At 49.9% G+C, this 17,929-nt stretch overlaps 6 protein-coding genes and 1 non-coding gene across 7 annotated transcripts; 3 read left to right on the top strand and 4 right to left on the bottom strand.

The window, feature by feature from the left end:
• Nucleotides 1-54: 54 nt before the first annotated feature.
• V8C40DRAFT_280716 (NADH:flavin oxidoreductase/NADH oxidase family protein) lies at nucleotides 55-1,566 on the bottom strand (the record flags this gene model as incomplete). The annotated part of the gene is made up of 3 exons (XM_083221441.1): nucleotides 55-235; nucleotides 310-879; nucleotides 986-1,566. 3 exons carry the CDS (start codon nucleotides 1,564-1,566, stop codon nucleotides 55-57), a joined length of 1,332 nt encoding a protein of 443 aa, XP_083071227.1.
• A 1,571-nt stretch (nucleotides 1,567-3,137) lies between these two features.
• On the top strand, nucleotides 3,138-4,249 carry V8C40DRAFT_250300 (thioredoxin-like protein). Its single transcript, XM_083216940.1, has one exon. The coding sequence runs from the start codon at nucleotides 3,465-3,467 to the stop codon at nucleotides 4,131-4,133; it is 669 nt and encodes a 222-aa protein (XP_083071226.1). The 5' UTR covers nucleotides 3,138-3,464; the 3' UTR covers nucleotides 4,134-4,249.
• On the bottom strand, nucleotides 4,069-6,157 carry V8C40DRAFT_250299 (phospholipase D-like domain-containing protein). The gene has a single exon (XM_083216939.1). It carries the CDS (start codon nucleotides 5,802-5,804, stop codon nucleotides 4,305-4,307), a length of 1,500 nt encoding a protein of 499 aa, XP_083071225.1. The 5' UTR covers nucleotides 5,805-6,157; the 3' UTR covers nucleotides 4,069-4,304.
• Nucleotides 6,143-6,249, bottom strand: V8C40DRAFT_t147. Its single transcript has one exon. It is a non-coding gene; the product is annotated as a tRNA-Met (tRNA).
• Nucleotides 6,250-6,813: 564 nt separating this feature from the next.
• Nucleotides 6,814-9,074, top strand: V8C40DRAFT_250297 (Mu homology domain-containing protein). Its single transcript, XM_083216938.1, has 3 exons — nucleotides 6,814-7,288; nucleotides 7,351-8,320; nucleotides 8,388-9,074. Exons 1-3 carry the CDS (start codon nucleotides 6,952-6,954, stop codon nucleotides 8,392-8,394), a joined length of 1,314 nt encoding a protein of 437 aa, XP_083071224.1. The 5' UTR covers nucleotides 6,814-6,951; the 3' UTR covers nucleotides 8,395-9,074.
• Nucleotides 9,075-15,720: 6,646 nt separating this feature from the next.
• V8C40DRAFT_267763 (uncharacterized protein) lies at nucleotides 15,721-16,136 on the top strand (the record flags this gene model as incomplete). The annotated part of the gene is made up of 2 exons (XM_083219884.1): nucleotides 15,721-15,814; nucleotides 15,880-16,136. 2 exons carry the CDS (start codon nucleotides 15,721-15,723, stop codon nucleotides 16,134-16,136), a joined length of 351 nt encoding a protein of 116 aa, XP_083071223.1.
• Nucleotides 16,137-16,467: 331 nt separating this feature from the next.
• Nucleotides 16,468-17,457, bottom strand: V8C40DRAFT_53713 (uncharacterized protein). The gene is made up of 2 exons (XM_083223099.1): nucleotides 16,603-17,457; nucleotides 16,468-16,487 (listed from the first exon to the last, which is right to left on the bottom strand). The coding sequence occupies exon 1, from the start codon at nucleotides 17,418-17,420 to the stop codon at nucleotides 16,908-16,910; it is 513 nt and encodes a 170-aa protein (XP_083071222.1). The 5' UTR covers nucleotides 17,421-17,457; the 3' UTR covers nucleotides 16,468-16,487; nucleotides 16,603-16,907.
• Between the last annotated feature and the right edge of the window lie 472 nt (nucleotides 17,458-17,929).

Here is a 17,929-nt window from a genome sequence, read left to right as displayed (position 1 = left end):
ACTTTTCTCTAAATATACTGTTTAACTCCTGTACAACGATCCTTCAAGTGTCGCTTAGGCTGCTGCGTAGGCTGTTCCATAAGGCTGAAGCTCAAGGCCCTCGATATAGAGAGGACCTGGCACCCCGCCCTTCTGCCTGTTCTCCCAGAATTTCTCAACTGTGCGCTGGAAGACCTTGTCATGGTCAGGTCTTCTCAGATCGAATGGTTGATGGCCAAGACCAGCTAATATCATCCTATATCGCAACGCCATGTCAGTATACTGTAGTTACATGTAGTTACTCGACTGGTGGGCAATTGATTGACTTACTGTATCGTAGCGGCGGCGTTGGTCATCATAAAATTGTCCTCACCAATCAACTGCTTAATAGCGCCATCAGTGACACCATCGAGAATCTTCTGCGGCAAGTCGAATTCATGAGCAGCCGGACGTCCAATTCCAACTCCATCCATCTTATCCAACGCCTTGACCATGCCAGCAGCCGTGCGAAGACCGCCAGTGATGTAAGCCTTGGTCTTCTTCAGCTCGGGAATGATCATTTCCGCAAACTCGATAAAGTAAGCCTCTCGCTTCTTGGTAGACTCTCTCTTGTGCCCAAATGCCAGGGACTCGTATGTGCCACCCGAAAGCTCAACCCAGTCAAAGTTGTTCTTCTCGAGCTCTGCGCAGAGAACTTTGCAGTCTTCAACTGTGAAACCTCCCTTTTGGAACTCGGTGCTGTTGAGCTTGATGCCAATGCTAAAAGACTTGTCGGGAACGCAAGCGCGGATAGCATCCGTGATCTCAAAAATGATTCTTGCGCGGTTGGTTAGCGAGCCGCCGTATTGGTCTGTCCGCAGGTTGGTTGATGGTGCCAGGAATTGAGCCAAGAGATAGCCACTGCAAGCCATGTGTTAGTATCACTCTACTATACTCTTCTCTCCAATTGCTCAACAGAATCCGTAGATGAGAAGAAGAAATGGAGATGTTTCCGCTTGAGACTTACTGTGCGCCATGTAGTTCAACACCATCGAAGCCGGCCTTGTAGCAATACTCGGCTGCGTGGGCAAACGAGTTGACAACGTGATCGATATCAGCCTGCTCCATCGCCCTTGGCTTGGCGAATGATCCGAATTCAGAACCCTTCAGCTGTACATCACTAGCGGAGATGGGGTGAGGCTGAATGTTGTCCGTAACTTGTCGACCTGGGTGGCTCAGCTGTGTGTAAACGAGACTGCCATGCTCCTTGGCTGCCGAAGCGATGTCCTTGAACCTCTCAAACCGTTCGCCAGAAAATGGTGCTTCTGAGGGAATAATGTGGTTTCCAACGCCTTCAAGTTGGTCGTACTCGATCATGGTGTTGCCGAGAAGAATGACTCCATATCCACCCGCACCCCATAGCCTGTAAAGGTTGGCGAGCTCCTTTGAGGGGATTCCTCTCTTTGTTAAATCCTTGTCGTCCCAACTTGACTGCAGTTCAGACATGGCGGCCTTCATGAAGCGGTTCTTGGCTGTCTTGCCACTGAACTCAAAGGTAAGGGGCCGGCCGAGGGGCGCAGGGTCAATCTTTTCAGGAGCTTGTGCCATGGTGAACGTCACTTGTTTAGCGTCTTCTAACGAAAGGGTATATAAAAAATGTTGTTGAATGAAGGCTCTGTGTCTCTCTGTTTCTCAATTACGTTCTGGTTGAGGGAAACGTCTCCATTTTATACTCAGGCAAGCTACTAGGTAACACGACGTGATACGAAAACACAGATAGTGGAGATATCCATCAATGGCAACCCCTAGTCTTAGCGGGTATGCGAAAGGCGATCATAGGCTCCTCGTGACGATCACTCATGCTCTGATAATACGAAAATTGGAATCTTTACTCCTTGTCTCCTCAACGTCGCGGATGGGTGGAGCATGAAAATCGGAGTTACTCACGCCATACTTACAAGGAAGCGTCCGTTTCAAAGGTTATCAATCGCTTAGCAACTGAAAAGTCCGCTAGGGTTCGGCATACGGCATATAGACATGGTTTTTAGCTTGAGAGGGTTGTCAATGCATACTCAGTCGTATTCCCGAAACTACAGAATATTTGGTCTACAGTTACATGTCATATGTCGGTTATCGGTTATTGTTGCGGCCATTGGCCTCCTAAACCAGGTACACCCACGAGCATTTTGATCCTACACATGTCGCATTGCTCATGTCTGGTTAGGCTACCCGCACCTACATGTATGTTGAAGGTCCTCGAGATATTATGTCATGTAGTCCGATAGCAAACTGCGCAAAACTTCCGCAAATTGTGGATAACGGAGGTTAAACGAGTGCGAGAAGCGGTGACTTTCCAAGGATATCTGGCCCGCTTCAAGTGTCCGCTCTCTAGGCAGGCTGTCAAATGCTAATTGGACGCTAAAACCCTTGATCTAGTTTATATGTACTGTATGGTTCTACGGATTATGCAAGTCAATCTTCTCCCAGTTGCTAGCCCACCACTCACGAGAGATGAGCACTCCTATTGGGGCTTAGATTCCGCGATGTCAGGCCAAAAGCTATAGATCGAATCCGACTTAGCGGCGCAAGAACCTACCCAGGAAACTTCGTGCTCAAATCGAAAGAGGACGGCTGCGGAATTTCGAGTTATTCATAACGCAGCAGTTCCGACTCTTCGGCCCAGGGAACGAAATTCCGTCCGCCGCCGCCGTTGACACAACTCTCATCTCATCTCTGGGCGGCTTCTATGAGCCCTTCCGTCTGAGACGATTTAGACGACTTACACGGAATATGCCGATGAAGCACACGGGAGCGGAGCCGTTCGCTCTAACTACAGCATTAAGGAGCGGCACGGCAGGGGAGCGGCACGGGCTTACATGACATACAGCCATGGTCTGATCGGCATTTTGTCTCTCTAAGATATGCTGGCGTTACATACAATACTTGTACTTGTAATTCTGCGGCATGTGCTGTTGTTCAAGTCAAAACTCTGTTTAAAATGGATGTCCAATTCCTTCGATATTGAATCTCCAGTTGTTCCCACTTAGACAACCGCAATAACTTGCTCACTAGCAACCACTGGGCTGAACTAACATGTAGGGCTAATTCCCACGCTTGTATTATAAATACACGTACAACGGAAATTCCTCCAAACCACCACGGAGAAAAATACCCGCCGAGGCAAGGTCTAGATTAGGTCAGCGGCCTAAACAGTGGAGTTTTGCTTTCAAATCCAAAGCTGTGAGGGTTGCAGATTGGCTGTGGTCCGTGGAGAAGCTCCCATCGGTAGAGCAATCAGACCGTGGGGATAAACCGTGCAAGGGGATAGGCAGGGTTAGTATAAATGGCAAGTTTCTGCGATAGATCGAGGCTTCGAATCCCATCAGCTCTGCCTATCACATATCACACAACCCTCAAATCCCCGTGCAACAAGCTCTAAGCCTCTAAGCACTTGATAACTACGGGACATCAATTAGACGGGATAATATTTCATAATCACGCCAATCATGACACACTTCCGCATCGACGTCGTCTCAGACACCGTCTGCCCCTGGTGCTACGTTGGCCGCAAGCAAGTCCAGCGAGCCCAGCAAATCTGGCAGCAGCGCTATCCTTCTTCCACCGACACCTTTTCGGTCAAATATGCCCCCTTCCAGCTAAACCCAGATTCTCCCCGAGGTCCTGGCAAGAGCATTGATAAGCAGGGCTACTACGTGCAGCGCTTTGGTCCCGAGCGGACGGCCATGATCCAGGACCGCCTTCGCGGCGTTGGAGAGGCCATTGGCATCAACTTTCGTTTCGGCGGCAGGGTTGGCAACTCGCGGGACTCGCACCGCTTGATTCACCTGGCCAAGAAGCACGGTGATGAGACGGAGCTAAAGGTCGTTGACGGACTTTTTGCCGCGTACTTTGAGAATGAAAAGGACATTACTGATCACGATGTCCTGAAGGACGTTGCCGTCGGAGCGGGCATCCCTGAGGCGGAGTTTAAGAAGGCGATTGTGGAGAGCGATGAGGGAGGCGAAGAAGTTGACATGTCTGCCGGAACTGCGCGGTTCAGGGGCATCAGTGGCGTGCCGGATTACACGATTCAGGGCAAGTTCAGGTTGAGCGGTGCTCAGGACGCCATGGAGTTTGTCAACGTCTTTGAGAGAGTCAAGGCTCAAGATGTTTGATTGTATAAGCGTATTGCTGAATAATAGAAATAAAGGAGAATAAAGTAAAATAAGATAGAAATAGAGAAGCGACATGATTCTCCGTAACGAAGATGAGACTCCGGGTATTCTCCAACTACATGTTCCGCTGATATTCCACCAGAAACTCCAACAGTAGCAAATAATCAGCCTCTAACTGCGAAATACCACCTCTGCTCTCCTCTCAAGCACACTCTCCCACACTCTCCTCTCTCTAAATCCCGGCATGTAAAACAGCACACCAATCTCCTGGCTCGTCCACCAGCTGGCTCTATCCAGGTTGCCTGAGCCCAGCACTAAGTATTCGCCGTCCACCATTGTCATCTTGAAATGGCTAAAGACGGGTTCATCCTCAAGGTTCGCCCTATCGCTGAGCTGCTTGTAGTAGAGTATCTCCAGTTGCCCTGGCGCCACTGACTGGGCTTCTATGTCATTCCGCTGTGATCGCTTACACAGAGCTTTGTACTTTTTGACAAACCGCCGGATACACCATGACGTTGTCGTCCCAGCAGTGACGAGCTGCTCAATGACCATCATATTGCGGCCCGTACGCACATGTACGTTGACTCCTCGAGAGATCGCTTCTAGCAGAGCATCTATAACCGGCCACGATGTGAGATTCGGCGTGACGAGATGAATGTCGTGACGAGCATTTGCAAACAGAGTGAGTAGCGCGGCGTTGAGAGGCGTCATGGGCGGATTGGACTGAGAAAAGAAGGGAAAGGGAAAGAATCTGAATCGAGGATTTCGATGATGCGGTGATGGGAGAAAGATGGCCGGTGTTGGCGCAACGGCAGTGAAATGAATGCACTGCGTAGCTGAAGAGTCATCGTCCTCCCCATTAAGAGGTGATGAGCTTGAAGTCTCGACGGCTTCATCAACCCCGTCATCGATATCTCCGGCACGGGCCCCATTCGTTACAAACCTCTGTCTCCTTGCCAGTTCGATATTATAGTTGTTTGTTGACCTCATCTTGTCAACTCTAGCCCCCCAGACTTGAGCGTGGAAAGTGAGCAGCTTGTCCACAACCTCACCCTCCAGCTCTACGCATCCCTCAAACCATCGCTCCCAGCTCACGTTGCAGCTCGGAACCCACGCTTTGGCCTCATCCACTATGACATATTTGGGATGCATCACGCTCAGCGGTGTAAAGAAGAGGCTCTTGACCGTCATCTCAATCCCCCCTTTTCTCAGCGTCTCCTCGTCCGGCAAACCCAACTTGGCCCATTTCGACGGCGGATAGACGCATCCCTCTGGCGCAGAGGTGTGAAATAGTTTCTGGAACAGTCCCCAAGATGAGAAACCAATGCTTATATGAAGCGTAGGCAGTGTCTCTCCTGACCTTGAGCGCGCCTCAGCTAGCTCAATGAGGGTCTGGCGGATGCCGTCGAGAGATGGAGAAGCGGCCCAGTAACATGTGACGAAATGGACTGAATGCTTGGCAGATGCAATGGCAGGCAGAATTGCACGAGTGAATATGGAATGCCCTGTGCCAACGTAGAGAAGTTTTGGCGTGCTGGTCGTCAGGAGAGAGTCAATGGTCTCAGGATCGTGATAGTTGGGGGAGTCTTTGGAGCGCTCATGTTGGTGGGAGAGGAGCAAGTCTCTCCACGGTGTCACAAACGAAGATGGGAATTCCAACGGCTGTGACATGAGAAATGAGAAGAATAAACAAAAATAAATAAAGGAGAAATAAAAAAGAAAGTAAGTAGCAACGCAAGCTCAGCAATTGAAGGCGTGTGAGGTGAGAAGCAACAGATGAGAGCTTAGTATCAAGGATCAAGGTAAATGACGAGGTGTCTTATGGCTTCCGACAGCACAGCCACACGCGCAAACACAGCGTCTGAAGCAAACAGGCTGTGCGTATGTCTTAATTCCACGTGGAAACAGAAACCAAAAAGGTCGGAAATTGTATGTAGGCTGTCGAGTGGCCAAAAAGAAGAGGAATTATTAAGTGACAATGGAATTGGTGAAAAGGGCAAAAAAATAACTGTCCTCGGTGAGGCTCGAACTCACGACCTTCAGATGGCCCAAACTGATGTTTGGATCATATCGTCTAATATGAGACTGACGCGCTAGCCAACTGCGCCACGAAGACCCGTTATTGAAATGCAAGGGGCATAGCATTAATTATCAAGCCGGTCTCAAGCTGATGCTGGCGGCGAGTATCCAACACTTATGGTGCAGCTGTCAGTAGACCCTGAATATAGCAGCTCCATATCTGCATTTGCTTAAGATGCAGCTCGATTAAAGCGCTAAGCTATTCAGGTCCAAGAGAGCTCCGAATCCTACATAGTGCCTGTGCCTTTAATTACATGGTGGCTTCACAGTATACATGTATGTAACTATCACTTGAGTGTGTATTGATCATAACATCTATGGAATCAGACTCATTGCTGGCTCAAAAACCGCAGAGTACATCCATCGTGTTATTGATCAATTGGTAATCGATTGATCCGAATACTCCGCGATATGCCCTCTACCTATACAGTCAAATAGCGGTTACAGTGGGACGGTGCTATCAATTCAGGGGACTACAGCGATTAAACCCCCTGTACCCGTTCCTCTCTGGCGCCATAGTCACGCGCCTCGGCGGGGCTCTCCAGGACGCTTCTGTTCTGCACCTGCAGCTTGATTTCATTCTGGCCGGAGCTTGTCGCATCGCAGCCTCACCTCGACCAACTCCAACTCCAGCACGTCAAACCCTCTGTCTGCTGCTCGAGTCACGGCCTCTCCTTTTTGCGACTATTTTTCTTTCCCTTCCTCTCCTTTTTTCCTTCTCCTCCGAAGATTATCCAAGATGCTCTCTGGCGTGCTCATCTTCAACCAAAAGGGCGAGAACCTCATCTTCCGCGCCTTTCGCAACGACTGCCGCCCTCGCCTTGCCGACGTCTTCCGCATCCAAGTCATCTCCAATGCCCAGGTCCGATCGCCCATCTTGACGCTGGGCAGCACGACTTTCAGCCATGTCAAGCACGAAAACATTTACCTCGTCGCCATCACCAAGAGCAACGCCAATGCCGCGCTGGTCTTTGAGTTCCTCTACCGGCTGATTCAGCTGGGAAAGGGGTACTTTGGCAAGTTTGACGAGGAGGCCGTCAAGAACAACTTTGTGCTGGTCTACGAGCTGCTGGATGGTAAATTCTTCTAAGCTTCTGCTTATCATCACAATTACTAACAATCCACTCTTCAACCGCAGAAATCATCGACTTTGGCTATCCGCAAAACACCGAGACAGACACGCTCAAAATGTACATCACCACCGAAGGCGTCAAGTCCGAGTCGCGCCCCGAAGACACGTCCAAAATCACTATGCAAGCCACCGGCGCGCTGTCATGGCGAAAGGCAGACGTCAAGTACCGCAAGAACGAGGCCTTTGTCGATGTCATCGAGGACGTCAACCTGCTCATGTCTGCCACAGGCGCAGTACTGCGAGCGGATGTCACGGGCCAAATCGTTATGCGCGCCTATCTCTCCGGCACCCCCGAGTGCAAGTTCGGCCTCAACGATCGACTGCTGCTGGATAACGACGGGCTGCTGAGCCTGCCCAGCGGCAACAAGATGGGCACAAAGGCCACCAAGGCGGCTGCAGGAAGCGTCACGCTGGAGGACTGCCAGTTCCACCAGTGCGTCAAGCTGGGCAAGTTTGACACGGACAGAATCATCAGCTTCGTCCCGCCCGATGGCGAGTTCGAGCTCATGCGCTACCGTGCCACGGAAAACGTCAACCTCCCCTTCAAGGTACACGCCATCGTCAACGAGGTCAGCCGCACAAAGGTCGAATACAGCATTGGCGTCAAGGCCAATTTCGGTTCCAAGCTCTTCGCCACCAATGTCATCATCAAGATCCCGACGCCCCTCAACACCGCCAAGATCACCGAGCGTTGCACACAGGGCAAGGCCAAGTACGAGCCCAGCGAGAACGTCATTGTCTGGAAGATTGGCAGGTTCACGGGCCAGAGCGAATACGTCCTCACTGCCGAGGCTTCCCTGACAAGTATGACAAACCAGAAGGCGTGGAGCCGGCCACCCCTGAGCATGAACTTTAGCCTGCTCATGTTTACCAGCTCAGGCCTGTTGGTACGCTATCTAAAGGTCTTTGAGAAGAGCAACTATTCCAGTGTCAAGTGGGTGCGGTACATGACGAGAGCAGGTTCATATGAAATAAGGTGCGTCGTCTTGAATCCAAAGATCTATCTATTGCGCTAACTTTCTTTTCCTTTTTTCCCCATCTAGATTTTGAGGTGATTTGACTGTATGATGATGGATTTATGGCATGTATGGCGTTGAAGGATACTCGGGCAAAAGCTTTAATATCATTGCATCTTCTTAATTTCCCCTTCTCGAGCATGGCTTCCCTTCCGCAACCGAGGCTGCAATCCATTCTACGAGGATATGACAGCTTCAGCAGTGAAAAGCTTGTGACACACTCACTTTGACAACCCCCTTTGGTGCTGCATACCCCTCGGATCCGTCCGTGGATAGCTGCAGAAAATCTCAGATCTACCCCTTATCCTCGTACAGCGGCCAATTGGATTCAGCAAACCCGCTCGCTCATGTCTATTCTTCTTTTGCATGAAAAACCTGAAAATTTCCAGGTTCAAGGACCTTCGGGTAGGCACCGTTCTACTGACAGCGTCTGAAGATGATTCAGATAGTCTCATTCGGTCCGAAACAGTGCATTTCGGTGAAGAACAGGCGTCGAATTGGTTCATCTCCGGCCGCCAATACTAGGGACGGCGCTCAAATCCGGCGGTAGTTCCAGGCCCGTTGAAAGCTGGATGTTTGCCGCAGCATCCGCAGTTCAGTCAGCTCGCATGTGTTCTGGATATCGTCCGAAGAAGGAAGCCGGAAATAGAACGAGAAATTACGAGGCTTCACTAATGGAGCCTCTCACTAACAGAATCGAGTCTTCAAGTGCACCTTCTGATGACGCCACAAATTTGCCTTTCCATGGGTATGACGGGATGTCCTGGATCGGCCACCCACATGCTGTCTTATGCTCCAAACGTCGTTGTGTGACTGTTTCTTGGCCTTTTACGTTTGCTTCCACTGTTGTGATGAATTTTAAACACAGGTAATCAAGGTTCATGAGGGCAAGCGGACGGCTCGCGCACCATTGTCCCGTTCGGCCGAAAACGATGCTCGATATCGCACAGAGACCATTTCTTCAGGTGGCAAATTAAACCGAAGGAATACATCGTGAGCCAGCTCTCTTTATTAAACCCAGCTCAGGTAGAGCAATCCATGCACTGCGTAACACCAATTCATTCCCGAGGCATGTGCTTCCTCCGAGGCCGAGTCGTGGGAGCATCAGCCCCGGATTAGCCAACGTGGAAATCACGATATCCTACTAGGTTATCGCTGTTTATGCTCCTGTGAAAGCTGACCTCTCTACCTAACCGGCCTTTCTTTCTCCTTCTTCATCACAAGGCATTGAAGCAATTCAGCATCTGATCTCAGCCGGCCATACTCCTCCGACGATTGATGGTGCAATGGACCTTAATGTCTCATTCATTCATGCAAGTTTTATATCTACGACGCTTTTATCCATCACACATAGAACCTTATTAACCCAGACAGTATCACGATGATCCGCAGGTCCCTCTCGAATGTGGTCCGACGGCGTCGATTGTCCCCTCTCCAAGAGCACACAAATTTGGTAGCACCTGCAACTTCCCACGAGACTTCAGGCGGCACTGGCCTCTTGTAACCCGATAAAGAGCGCCAGAAGGCCTTGAACGACCTTCTAGAAGGACTTTTATCATATTTCACTCAAACACATGTTTGTCTCCGACGGAACTCTCCTGCGCTCGAATATCTGAAAGCATATCCAAACACGTCTGATATGCATCAAGCAAGCCACACGGCATCCTGCCGCTCAGTAACGCCTTTTGCGATGCTCCAAACAGGTTTCCAGCTCATTAGAGTCTTGTCAGGCCACCACTCCCTCCATCCAGCTGCTACTGCTGATACCTTCCCTCTGTTCCAAAGGCAATATGTCTTATTTTCTGTGCTCCCCCTTTTGCGCCGAGGCAAAGTGGTCCTATTTTTGTGTCAGTATTGCCTCCATCACCACTCAGGTCAGAATCATGTCTCCATAGAGCCTGCAGTGAGCACATGAAAGAACCTCCCTCGTCTCTGAGAAGCAGTCCCACAATGGCTTTACTATTGCGCGTTATTGGAATGGACAAATGTCCCAGCTGATAAGCGAGGTCCGAGGGCAAGTCGTTGACAGTTGATCGAGCAGCAAAGACAATGGCATACTGGGGACGACGATGAGATTATAAATGGAATCCTATCTCTCTTCAACACAGACACGGTCAGCATCAGTCAATACACAAGGATAATTACCACAACACTCAACATACCTCCTATCTGATATCAACACCAACAGTATCAGCTTCAGCTGTGCACAATTCTCCCTTTTCTTTCTGGCACATTCATTGGCACAGCACTAGGGCCATTGAATTCAACCTGTTCAACAGCGAGTGCTTCGGTACCAGTTCGGGATTTCATTGACTTGGATACTTTTCTCGCAAGCTAGAAAATCTGCCTCGAGGCCCTTTTTCACCAGGGTTCTTTGCCGCCTCTGGATGGGCTTTGACTTTTCGTGGAAGACATATTTTCCGGACCTGGCCATCTTGCTTTAGGCTTCAGCAACTTTAGTATAGGATATCCATATATTCCAGGAGGTAGGCTTTACGAGCGCGAATAGACAACACAGCCACCTGTCTTTGGAGGGCCACTGAGTGTCTGAGAACAAATTTCATACTCGACATAGCAAGGACAAGACAGGGCAGAAGGAGAATCACCAGCGGAACTGCCATCCTCCTCCATGCCGCTCACCTCCAGCTTCTGTGCCGATTTGACACTTTCACACGGAGACATTTGACAAACTCTCAAAGAGTGCGCCTCGTTAGCCGTACACATTTCCTCCATTCCCTTCAACCTACTTTCCGGAAACACAAAATAAACTCAGCCAGCCACATCGCTCTGTGTCGTGCAGGACCGCCAATTATCTCGGGTCGCTTCACCGCATTATCGTCTGTTAAAAGGGCCATCAGGGTTGCAAAGCAGAAATAGGCATTCTGCCGAGACCACCACCGCATTCTCGTGTAACCTCAATTCCGAGCCATCGTCGGGCTCAGCCGTCTCAGCTGGTCTCGGCTCCCCTCCTTTCCGAGAACCTGAGATCTTTGTACGAGACGAGACGACCAAAAATAAACCCAGAACCAAGGCAGATAAAGTCAAAGTCACAAGCATGTGCCAGTACTCGTTCATCCACTACCACCACCAACACCCCTGCACGCACCCGTCCAGCCTCGTACCCCGATACTCGTATTGCCCTGCCGCCGCCATCAACCCGGCCACCAACCAATACTCGCCTTGTCCTGCCACCACCGTCTTTGCGTCTCCCGAGGCCACAGGCGAGAACCCGTGCGCTCGGGGGAACTGCCTCATCTCGCCGGCCTGCAGCTCGGGGACGTGCCGGCTGCAGGATCTCAATGGGAGATGGGTGTGCTGCAAGTGTAAGCGCGGGGGGAACATTTACCGGTCTTGCCATCATCGGAAGAAGGGGTGTCCTGATACATTTTGCTATCATGATATTTGTGAGAATTGTACTCCTGATATGTAGAGCAGACGCCCTCTTGCTCTTTTTTCTTCTCCTTTCTGCCTTTTCTTTGGCTTCTTTCTACGCTTGTGCAAATTCTACCTCTGAGGGGAGAAGATCGGGGGGTAGAACTACAAGGAAACCGGGGAAGTCCTTTCGCAGGGCGTACAAACCTGTGTCCATCACCTCGAGAAGTCACGATCGTCCATGTCTCAGTTGGACGTGCCACATGATTTCAGATGGTAAACACCAGCTAGCCGGCTCTGTGAATTTTTGAGGAGGTCTCAGGCAGCGGATCTGCAGATTTACAAGGGAGCTGTATGCACTTGTATCTGGAGACTGCCAGAAGGGACTTTGTATGAGTAAGTGTTAGTGAACCAAAGGGTTCTCTGTTGTGCATACGTGTGGCGGGCACTTGTCTTTTGTTTTTAACCCAGTTTAACCCAGTTTATTGACTTTGTCTCAGTTCATATTCTGCTTTACCGTCCTTGGTGACGTTCATCATTATACTAATTTACATGTGCACCACATCAAGAACCAGTGATGTCTCACCGAGAGGCTTGTGATACACACAAGACAAGACAAGACCAATCAGCCCGACGCCCGACATTGGTCATTTCCAGGGAAGGGAAGGGATACCTCGCCCGAGCATATCCACCCATCCATCCATTTCAAACCCTCACAGTTTCCAACTCTCCTATTCGCCCAGGGATACCCATGTTAAAAAAGATAGTCAATAATGCAACCCATACGCCCCCTCCATGAACCCACCAACCGGGAATCCATTCCCCGTCCAAGCTGACAGCTCCGTCAGTGTCATATGCCACAATCCCAGCCTTTTTTCATCAATGATCGAGAGCCCTTACATGACGTAGAAGATGGTGAGCAGCTGGCTCTTCGATCAGCAATCTCGTCGCCATCACGGTCTACTATGCGAGACATGTTCAATTTATCTCACATGCTCTCGGGCTCGGGCGGGATCCGAGACTTTTCTCGGTGTGCTTTTTCCGTGGGGTTTATTGGCCTACACATGCATTTCTTTCCTTTTACATCTTTACGCTTCTTTGGCCGGATCATCGGATGTATAAGCATCTTCATATGCCAACTTCTAAGCGAGATCTCAATACCCTAAAAATCTTCTTATTCATATATTCTTCGCCTCGCCACGCGACATCAAAGCACCAACTCTCCAGAACAAAACTCTTAGTGTATCCATACTCCCAGAGAAGCCATTCATTTTCCAGCTCTCCCAGTCCCTTGGCTCGGCTAAGTGCTCACTTTTTTGGCATCTCAACATTTAAGTGACCGGTGAGAAGAAGTGATTATCCAATATTTGATCAGGGGTGTCTCTATATCTGGGAAATCTTTGACGAAAGATAGCGGGTCGAGGCCTTGTCACTCTTGAAAAGTAGAAGAGTTTAGAGTTGAATGTTCCGGGGTTAGGCGAGGTCGGCGAGTCGGTGAGGTTGCGGGAGAGCGTCATAGCGAAGGCAGATGCATGATTTGAATGTCTATAAATTGCAGCTGAAGAGAACTGCAAAACGTAAAGGAGAGACTCATCTATCTTTCTCCGTGATCAACAAGACACATATTCATCCGACAACTGATCATTTGCTTCTCCTTAATATCCTCCCAAGAAGCATCTACAAACCCCTTCAAACCAGAACAAAACCTCCAACAAGATTAAACAGCCAACTTCTTCACCTTCATCGTCTCAGACTCACCGTCTAACCAACCATGTGTCAACTCCTGATATACGACCTCATCTGCTGCCACTCCTCCCAAAAATGGTCCTACTGCGCAGACTCCCAAACTTCCGGCCGCATCCCCTGCAAACACCAAACCTTCAAGCTCGTCTCCTACCCAACCCCCGCAGAGTTCGAGCCCGCGCCCATCTGCCACCGCTCCGAATGCCACTTCAACCGCCTCGACGGCGTCTGGAACTGCTGCTGGTGCGGCAAGACGCACAACACGACTGGGCGGTGCAGTGGCGGGATGATGTATTACGAGTATACGACCTGTGATCATATATGCTGTCCGTTTTGCAAGAGGGGGGATCAGGGGTATTGAGGTGGAAGTCTATGTGAAGAGATCAAAAAGTTTTGTCATTGGGTGACAGGTTTTGGAATCGGGTAGACTAGATCATGATCCAGATCAAATTACCACGACATTAATCTTGATGGATTCAACATCGAAAGCTGGTGTCATGTTTGTCTTCCTGTCGTGAGCTGAAACTGTCAAGTTTGGGCATAATACATGTACTCTCTAATTGGATATCTCGACTCACCTACATACAATAACAAATTCTCTTCTCGTAAAACCAGCCTTTCAGAGCCCTCCCTTCATGATGTTCCAAGTGAAGGCAAGTCGAATCCTACATAAGTCACGAGTCATACATAGTTTGTCCAATAAGCCGCCATGGGATATTTTAGCATGCAAGTGAGCAGCTTCTGCATGGATACCGCTCCAATATTGGGTCAATTTGTTCTTTGCTATTTGCTTGTTTCATAGCTATAGGCAGGCATAGCCACTGCCATCCATGCTCGGCCGGAAAATTGCAACACTTTGCTTTCCCAAGATAAATCCTGCTGCCTAAATAATCTAATGCAGTGAGACTCAAGAATTCGAGATCGGGCGGCTACCGACCTGTCAAAGATGTCATGAGAGGCATCTGGGGCAAATATTTCGGGAGTATGCATGATCTGTGAACCCCCAGAGCTGCGATCAAATCAATAGTCGCAACTCTCTTATTTCACCTTGTTCATCTCTGCTCAAAAAACATCATTTCCACTTGAGCCCTTATTTACTGTGTGGTAAGAGAGGTTGTGTCCCAAGATCCAGAAAATCGGGACGGGAACCTCCTCTTTTGCGATACACGACGCCGGGGCAATCTCTCCAGAGTGGTACAGGGGCGCACATACCCCAGACAGACAAACAGAGAGAGCCTCACTGATCCTATTTCCGTCTTGATTCGCTAATAGTATGCGATCGAGTCAGAAGAGAGAAGCTATTGGCATCTCAGAAACCATCAGCAAGCTCTCACCATCGGAGACTCCGAATATGCAAAACACATCTCGCCACTTTGTCCATCGTCAAGCTCGAGCAATCTCGCCATGTCACACATAACTCCCCACAACGTCCGAAACATTGAATCTCAAATTAGGCCACGTCGATCCGGAAACCAGGATCCCGGGATGAGAGCTAGATCTCCGCGCCTTCATCTTGCATATACTATCTGCGAGCAATGGTATGACAGCATTGGGTTCGTGTCACCAAGGGCGGAGTGCTCATTATGCTGCATCACTTACAGATCATGAGGCTCGTATCCAAAAACAGGGATCATTGCATTGGCTGTGAGATTGAATGGTCCCAGTCTCGCAAGGCAGGATGGACGAAAGGATCGCACAGCAGGTGAGTGAGAGGACAGCCAGATCGAATCCGGGACCGACATGATTGCAACCTGGCACTTGCACTTCCTACGTATGACTATCGATCCCGAGGCGTCGATCCCGAGGGGAACATCTTGTCAATAAGACAAGCAGCGAGATGTTGTATATAAAGAGGCAGTCCTGCCTCATCCAGAGAGCATCAATATCGATACCAATGCCTGATCTTTCTCGCTCTGCCACCTTCAATCTATCAACAATCACATATCTCACTTAATCCTTTACTCTTCTACCAATTTCAGCCCCTTATTTCCTCAGAATGTGTCACGGACATCCTAGATATCACTCGTGTGCGCATACATCACTCGTCTGGTATTACTGCCCTTCAGCACACATAGACCTAGAGACGGGCTTCGAAACACCTTGCCGCAATGTCTCGTTTGCACCAGCCCAGTCAAGTCCGCTGTCATGTCCTCTCAAGAACTGTCAGTTTGTAGACAAGGGCGGCAGCTGGATATGCTGCAAGTGCGGTCAGGGGCCCAACACTCAGGGCTGGTGCTCTACTCCCATGGCCAACATCCAAGATGATTTGGACTCGTTGCAATTGGAAGATGAACAAAGAACCTGTGATCACGGATGTTGTGACGACTGCAAGCGATTCGGTATGGACCACACTTGTTTCCGTCTGATGTGGATGAGAGCTAACCAACGTTTGTTTGTATCATAGGGCCGAGCCGCAGCCCTTCTCCAGAAAAACGGGTTGTGGAGTCTCGCAAGGGACGATCACGCAAGTATGGTTACGGAGCTTCGTCCAGATCCCATCGATGCGAGTCACCGTATGCCATGATGAAAGGGCTATCGCTTGATAAAGGGTCCGAGTCTGGGAGCACAGCTGCCTCTTCATCGTCCAGCAGTTCATACGACTATCGGTCCAAGAAATCCAAGCCATCCAAGAAGAGTCACAAGTCCAAGTCCAGAAGCTGAATGTGGGGGGGTCATAGGCATAGGCATTGCCTATCTTGTTTCATAGCATTTATAACCAGTGTATTTTTACATGTCAATGAAGAACATCTCTTGTTTCAACTTTTGTGCACGTGTAAGACCAGAGCTCACGTCTCTTGGTTGAGCTCATTGCAGAGAGCATGATGCCGTAATTATCAGTCGGCAGTGCCCTACACGACCATGGCTGATGAAACACTGCTGAACTCATCAGCGTTTGCCACTTGGCTACGCATTCAGAATAGCATGAGCTTTTGCGGAATCTGCGGTACGAGAGCAAACTGGGTACGAAAATTGGGGACAGTGAGGGATACGATACGCCCGGCTGGAGTCAGGCTACAATGTCAGAGTAATGGTAAGATTCGAGTCTTGCAGATTCGATCCAACAAGAAGGTAGCATAAAGAAGTTGCTTTTGACGGGGCTTGGAAGAAAGAAAAGGAAAAGACGTACAAGTAAAGGCATGCTAAACACGATACAGGCTCAACTGAAGTAGAAGCAATCCGCGTCGCAAAGCATTGTATCGTACTCGTACGGTGAATGCTGTAAGAGCTAAGAGCTTCTTAGTCGGTTGGTTTGGAAACGGCTAGTTTTGGCTAGTGATGACGCCGGTGTGCGTGATGCGTGCTAGCAGTAGCGTCGAGACGATCTCAATGAAGAGCTTCCTCGCACGGCGGAAGCAACAAAAGAAGCCCGCAAGAAGCGCCCACGCGACAAGAAAAGAAACTCGTCCGGCAGTGGTTGTGTGGGCCAGGCCATCAACATGTCACCATCGTCATCATCACCACGGCCAGGCTCCTCCTTCGGGCTGCAAACGAGCAAGCACAAAAAAAGGGTCGACAAGGGCCGTGAGCCAAGCCAAAAGCTCTTCCAGGCTCCCCTGGCGAGCCACGTGCAATGGCGCAGGGATCGTTTCCCTTTTGGCCGCTGGTGTGGAATGCAAAAATGCCCTGCGCGCGAAGGGGTTTGTCATGCCGTGTTCGGGGCGGTTGGGCGGCCACGGTGTGATTGGCTCGGCGTGTGCGCTTCGGCTGAAGAGTGAGGCCCGACACAGCATCAAGGGCAGGGAAAACGTGGCCGGGGGGGAAAGAAGTTTGCGACTCTTTTTCTTGCTTGTTTGCAGTGCTGTGTCGTGCTGTTTTGCAAGGGAGCGAAGCAGCCAGCCATGCGACGGTGCTGGGATGGACTCTGATGCGCGGCAATTGGTGCGAATAGCTGTAGCTGTAGCTGTAGCTATCGAATACTATCAGCAGAAGTGTCAGCATCAGCATCTAATAAACTCCATGGAGATGCGAATCCAGTAAAAATGGCATTCATGCAAGACATGGGGAGAGCAAAGCAAGCCAGAGCTTCCGTGGCGGACGCCATCGAAAGAAAAGGTGGAGGTTGGTTGGCCAGAGCAAGACAAGAGAAAATCGAAGTGGTGGTCTGACCATGCGGCTGGCACATGGCATTTTTGCTTCCAGGCGGTATGGGGGGGTTCGGTTAGGGGACATGGCTGGCATGTACCCGCTAAGCAGGGCCTGGAAGAGCGGCAGAAGGCAGCAGAGCGAACAGAGCGCAGGCGAATGGGAATTGAAGATGCAGATCAACTTGATAGGAACCTATGTGCATTGTACATACGAGTACGAGTAATACATACAGATTGATGATCATGCCATGCATGGAAGGATCAATTTGGTCTTAGATGCTAGTTAGCAGCCAGTAGCCTAGATGATGCCAGGGAGAGAAGCCGAGGCCGTGACGGGATCAATGTGATACGGATGATATGGATCGGCTT

Source organism: Trichoderma camerunense (assembly GCF_050948025.1).
Source record: "Trichoderma camerunense strain CBS 138272 chromosome Unknown V8C40scaffold_13, whole genome shotgun sequence".
NCBI lineage: Eukaryota > Fungi > Ascomycota > Sordariomycetes > Hypocreales > Hypocreaceae > Trichoderma > Trichoderma camerunense.
The sequence above is the reverse complement of the archived record's forward strand: the minus strand, read 5'-3'. Positions and strand labels throughout refer to the sequence as shown.

Coding starts and splice junctions, on each gene's coding strand:
- V8C40DRAFT_250299 (XM_083216939.1), bottom strand. CDS start 5,804: ATGTCACAGCCGTTGGAATTCCCATCTTCGTTTGTGACACCGTGGAGA.
- V8C40DRAFT_250300 (XM_083216940.1), top strand. CDS start 3,465: ATGACACACTTCCGCATCGACGTCGTCTCAGACACCGTCTGCCCCTGG.
- V8C40DRAFT_53713 (XM_083223099.1), bottom strand. CDS start 17,420: ATGCTGATGCTGACACTTCTGCTGATAGTATTCGATAGCTACAGCTAC.
- V8C40DRAFT_250297 (XM_083216938.1), top strand. CDS start 6,952: ATGCTCTCTGGCGTGCTCATCTTCAACCAAAAGGGCGAGAACCTCATC. Junction 7,289..7,350: donor GGTCTACGAGCTGCTGGATG/GTAAATTCTTCT, acceptor CTTCAACCGCAG/AAATCATCGACTTTGGCTAT.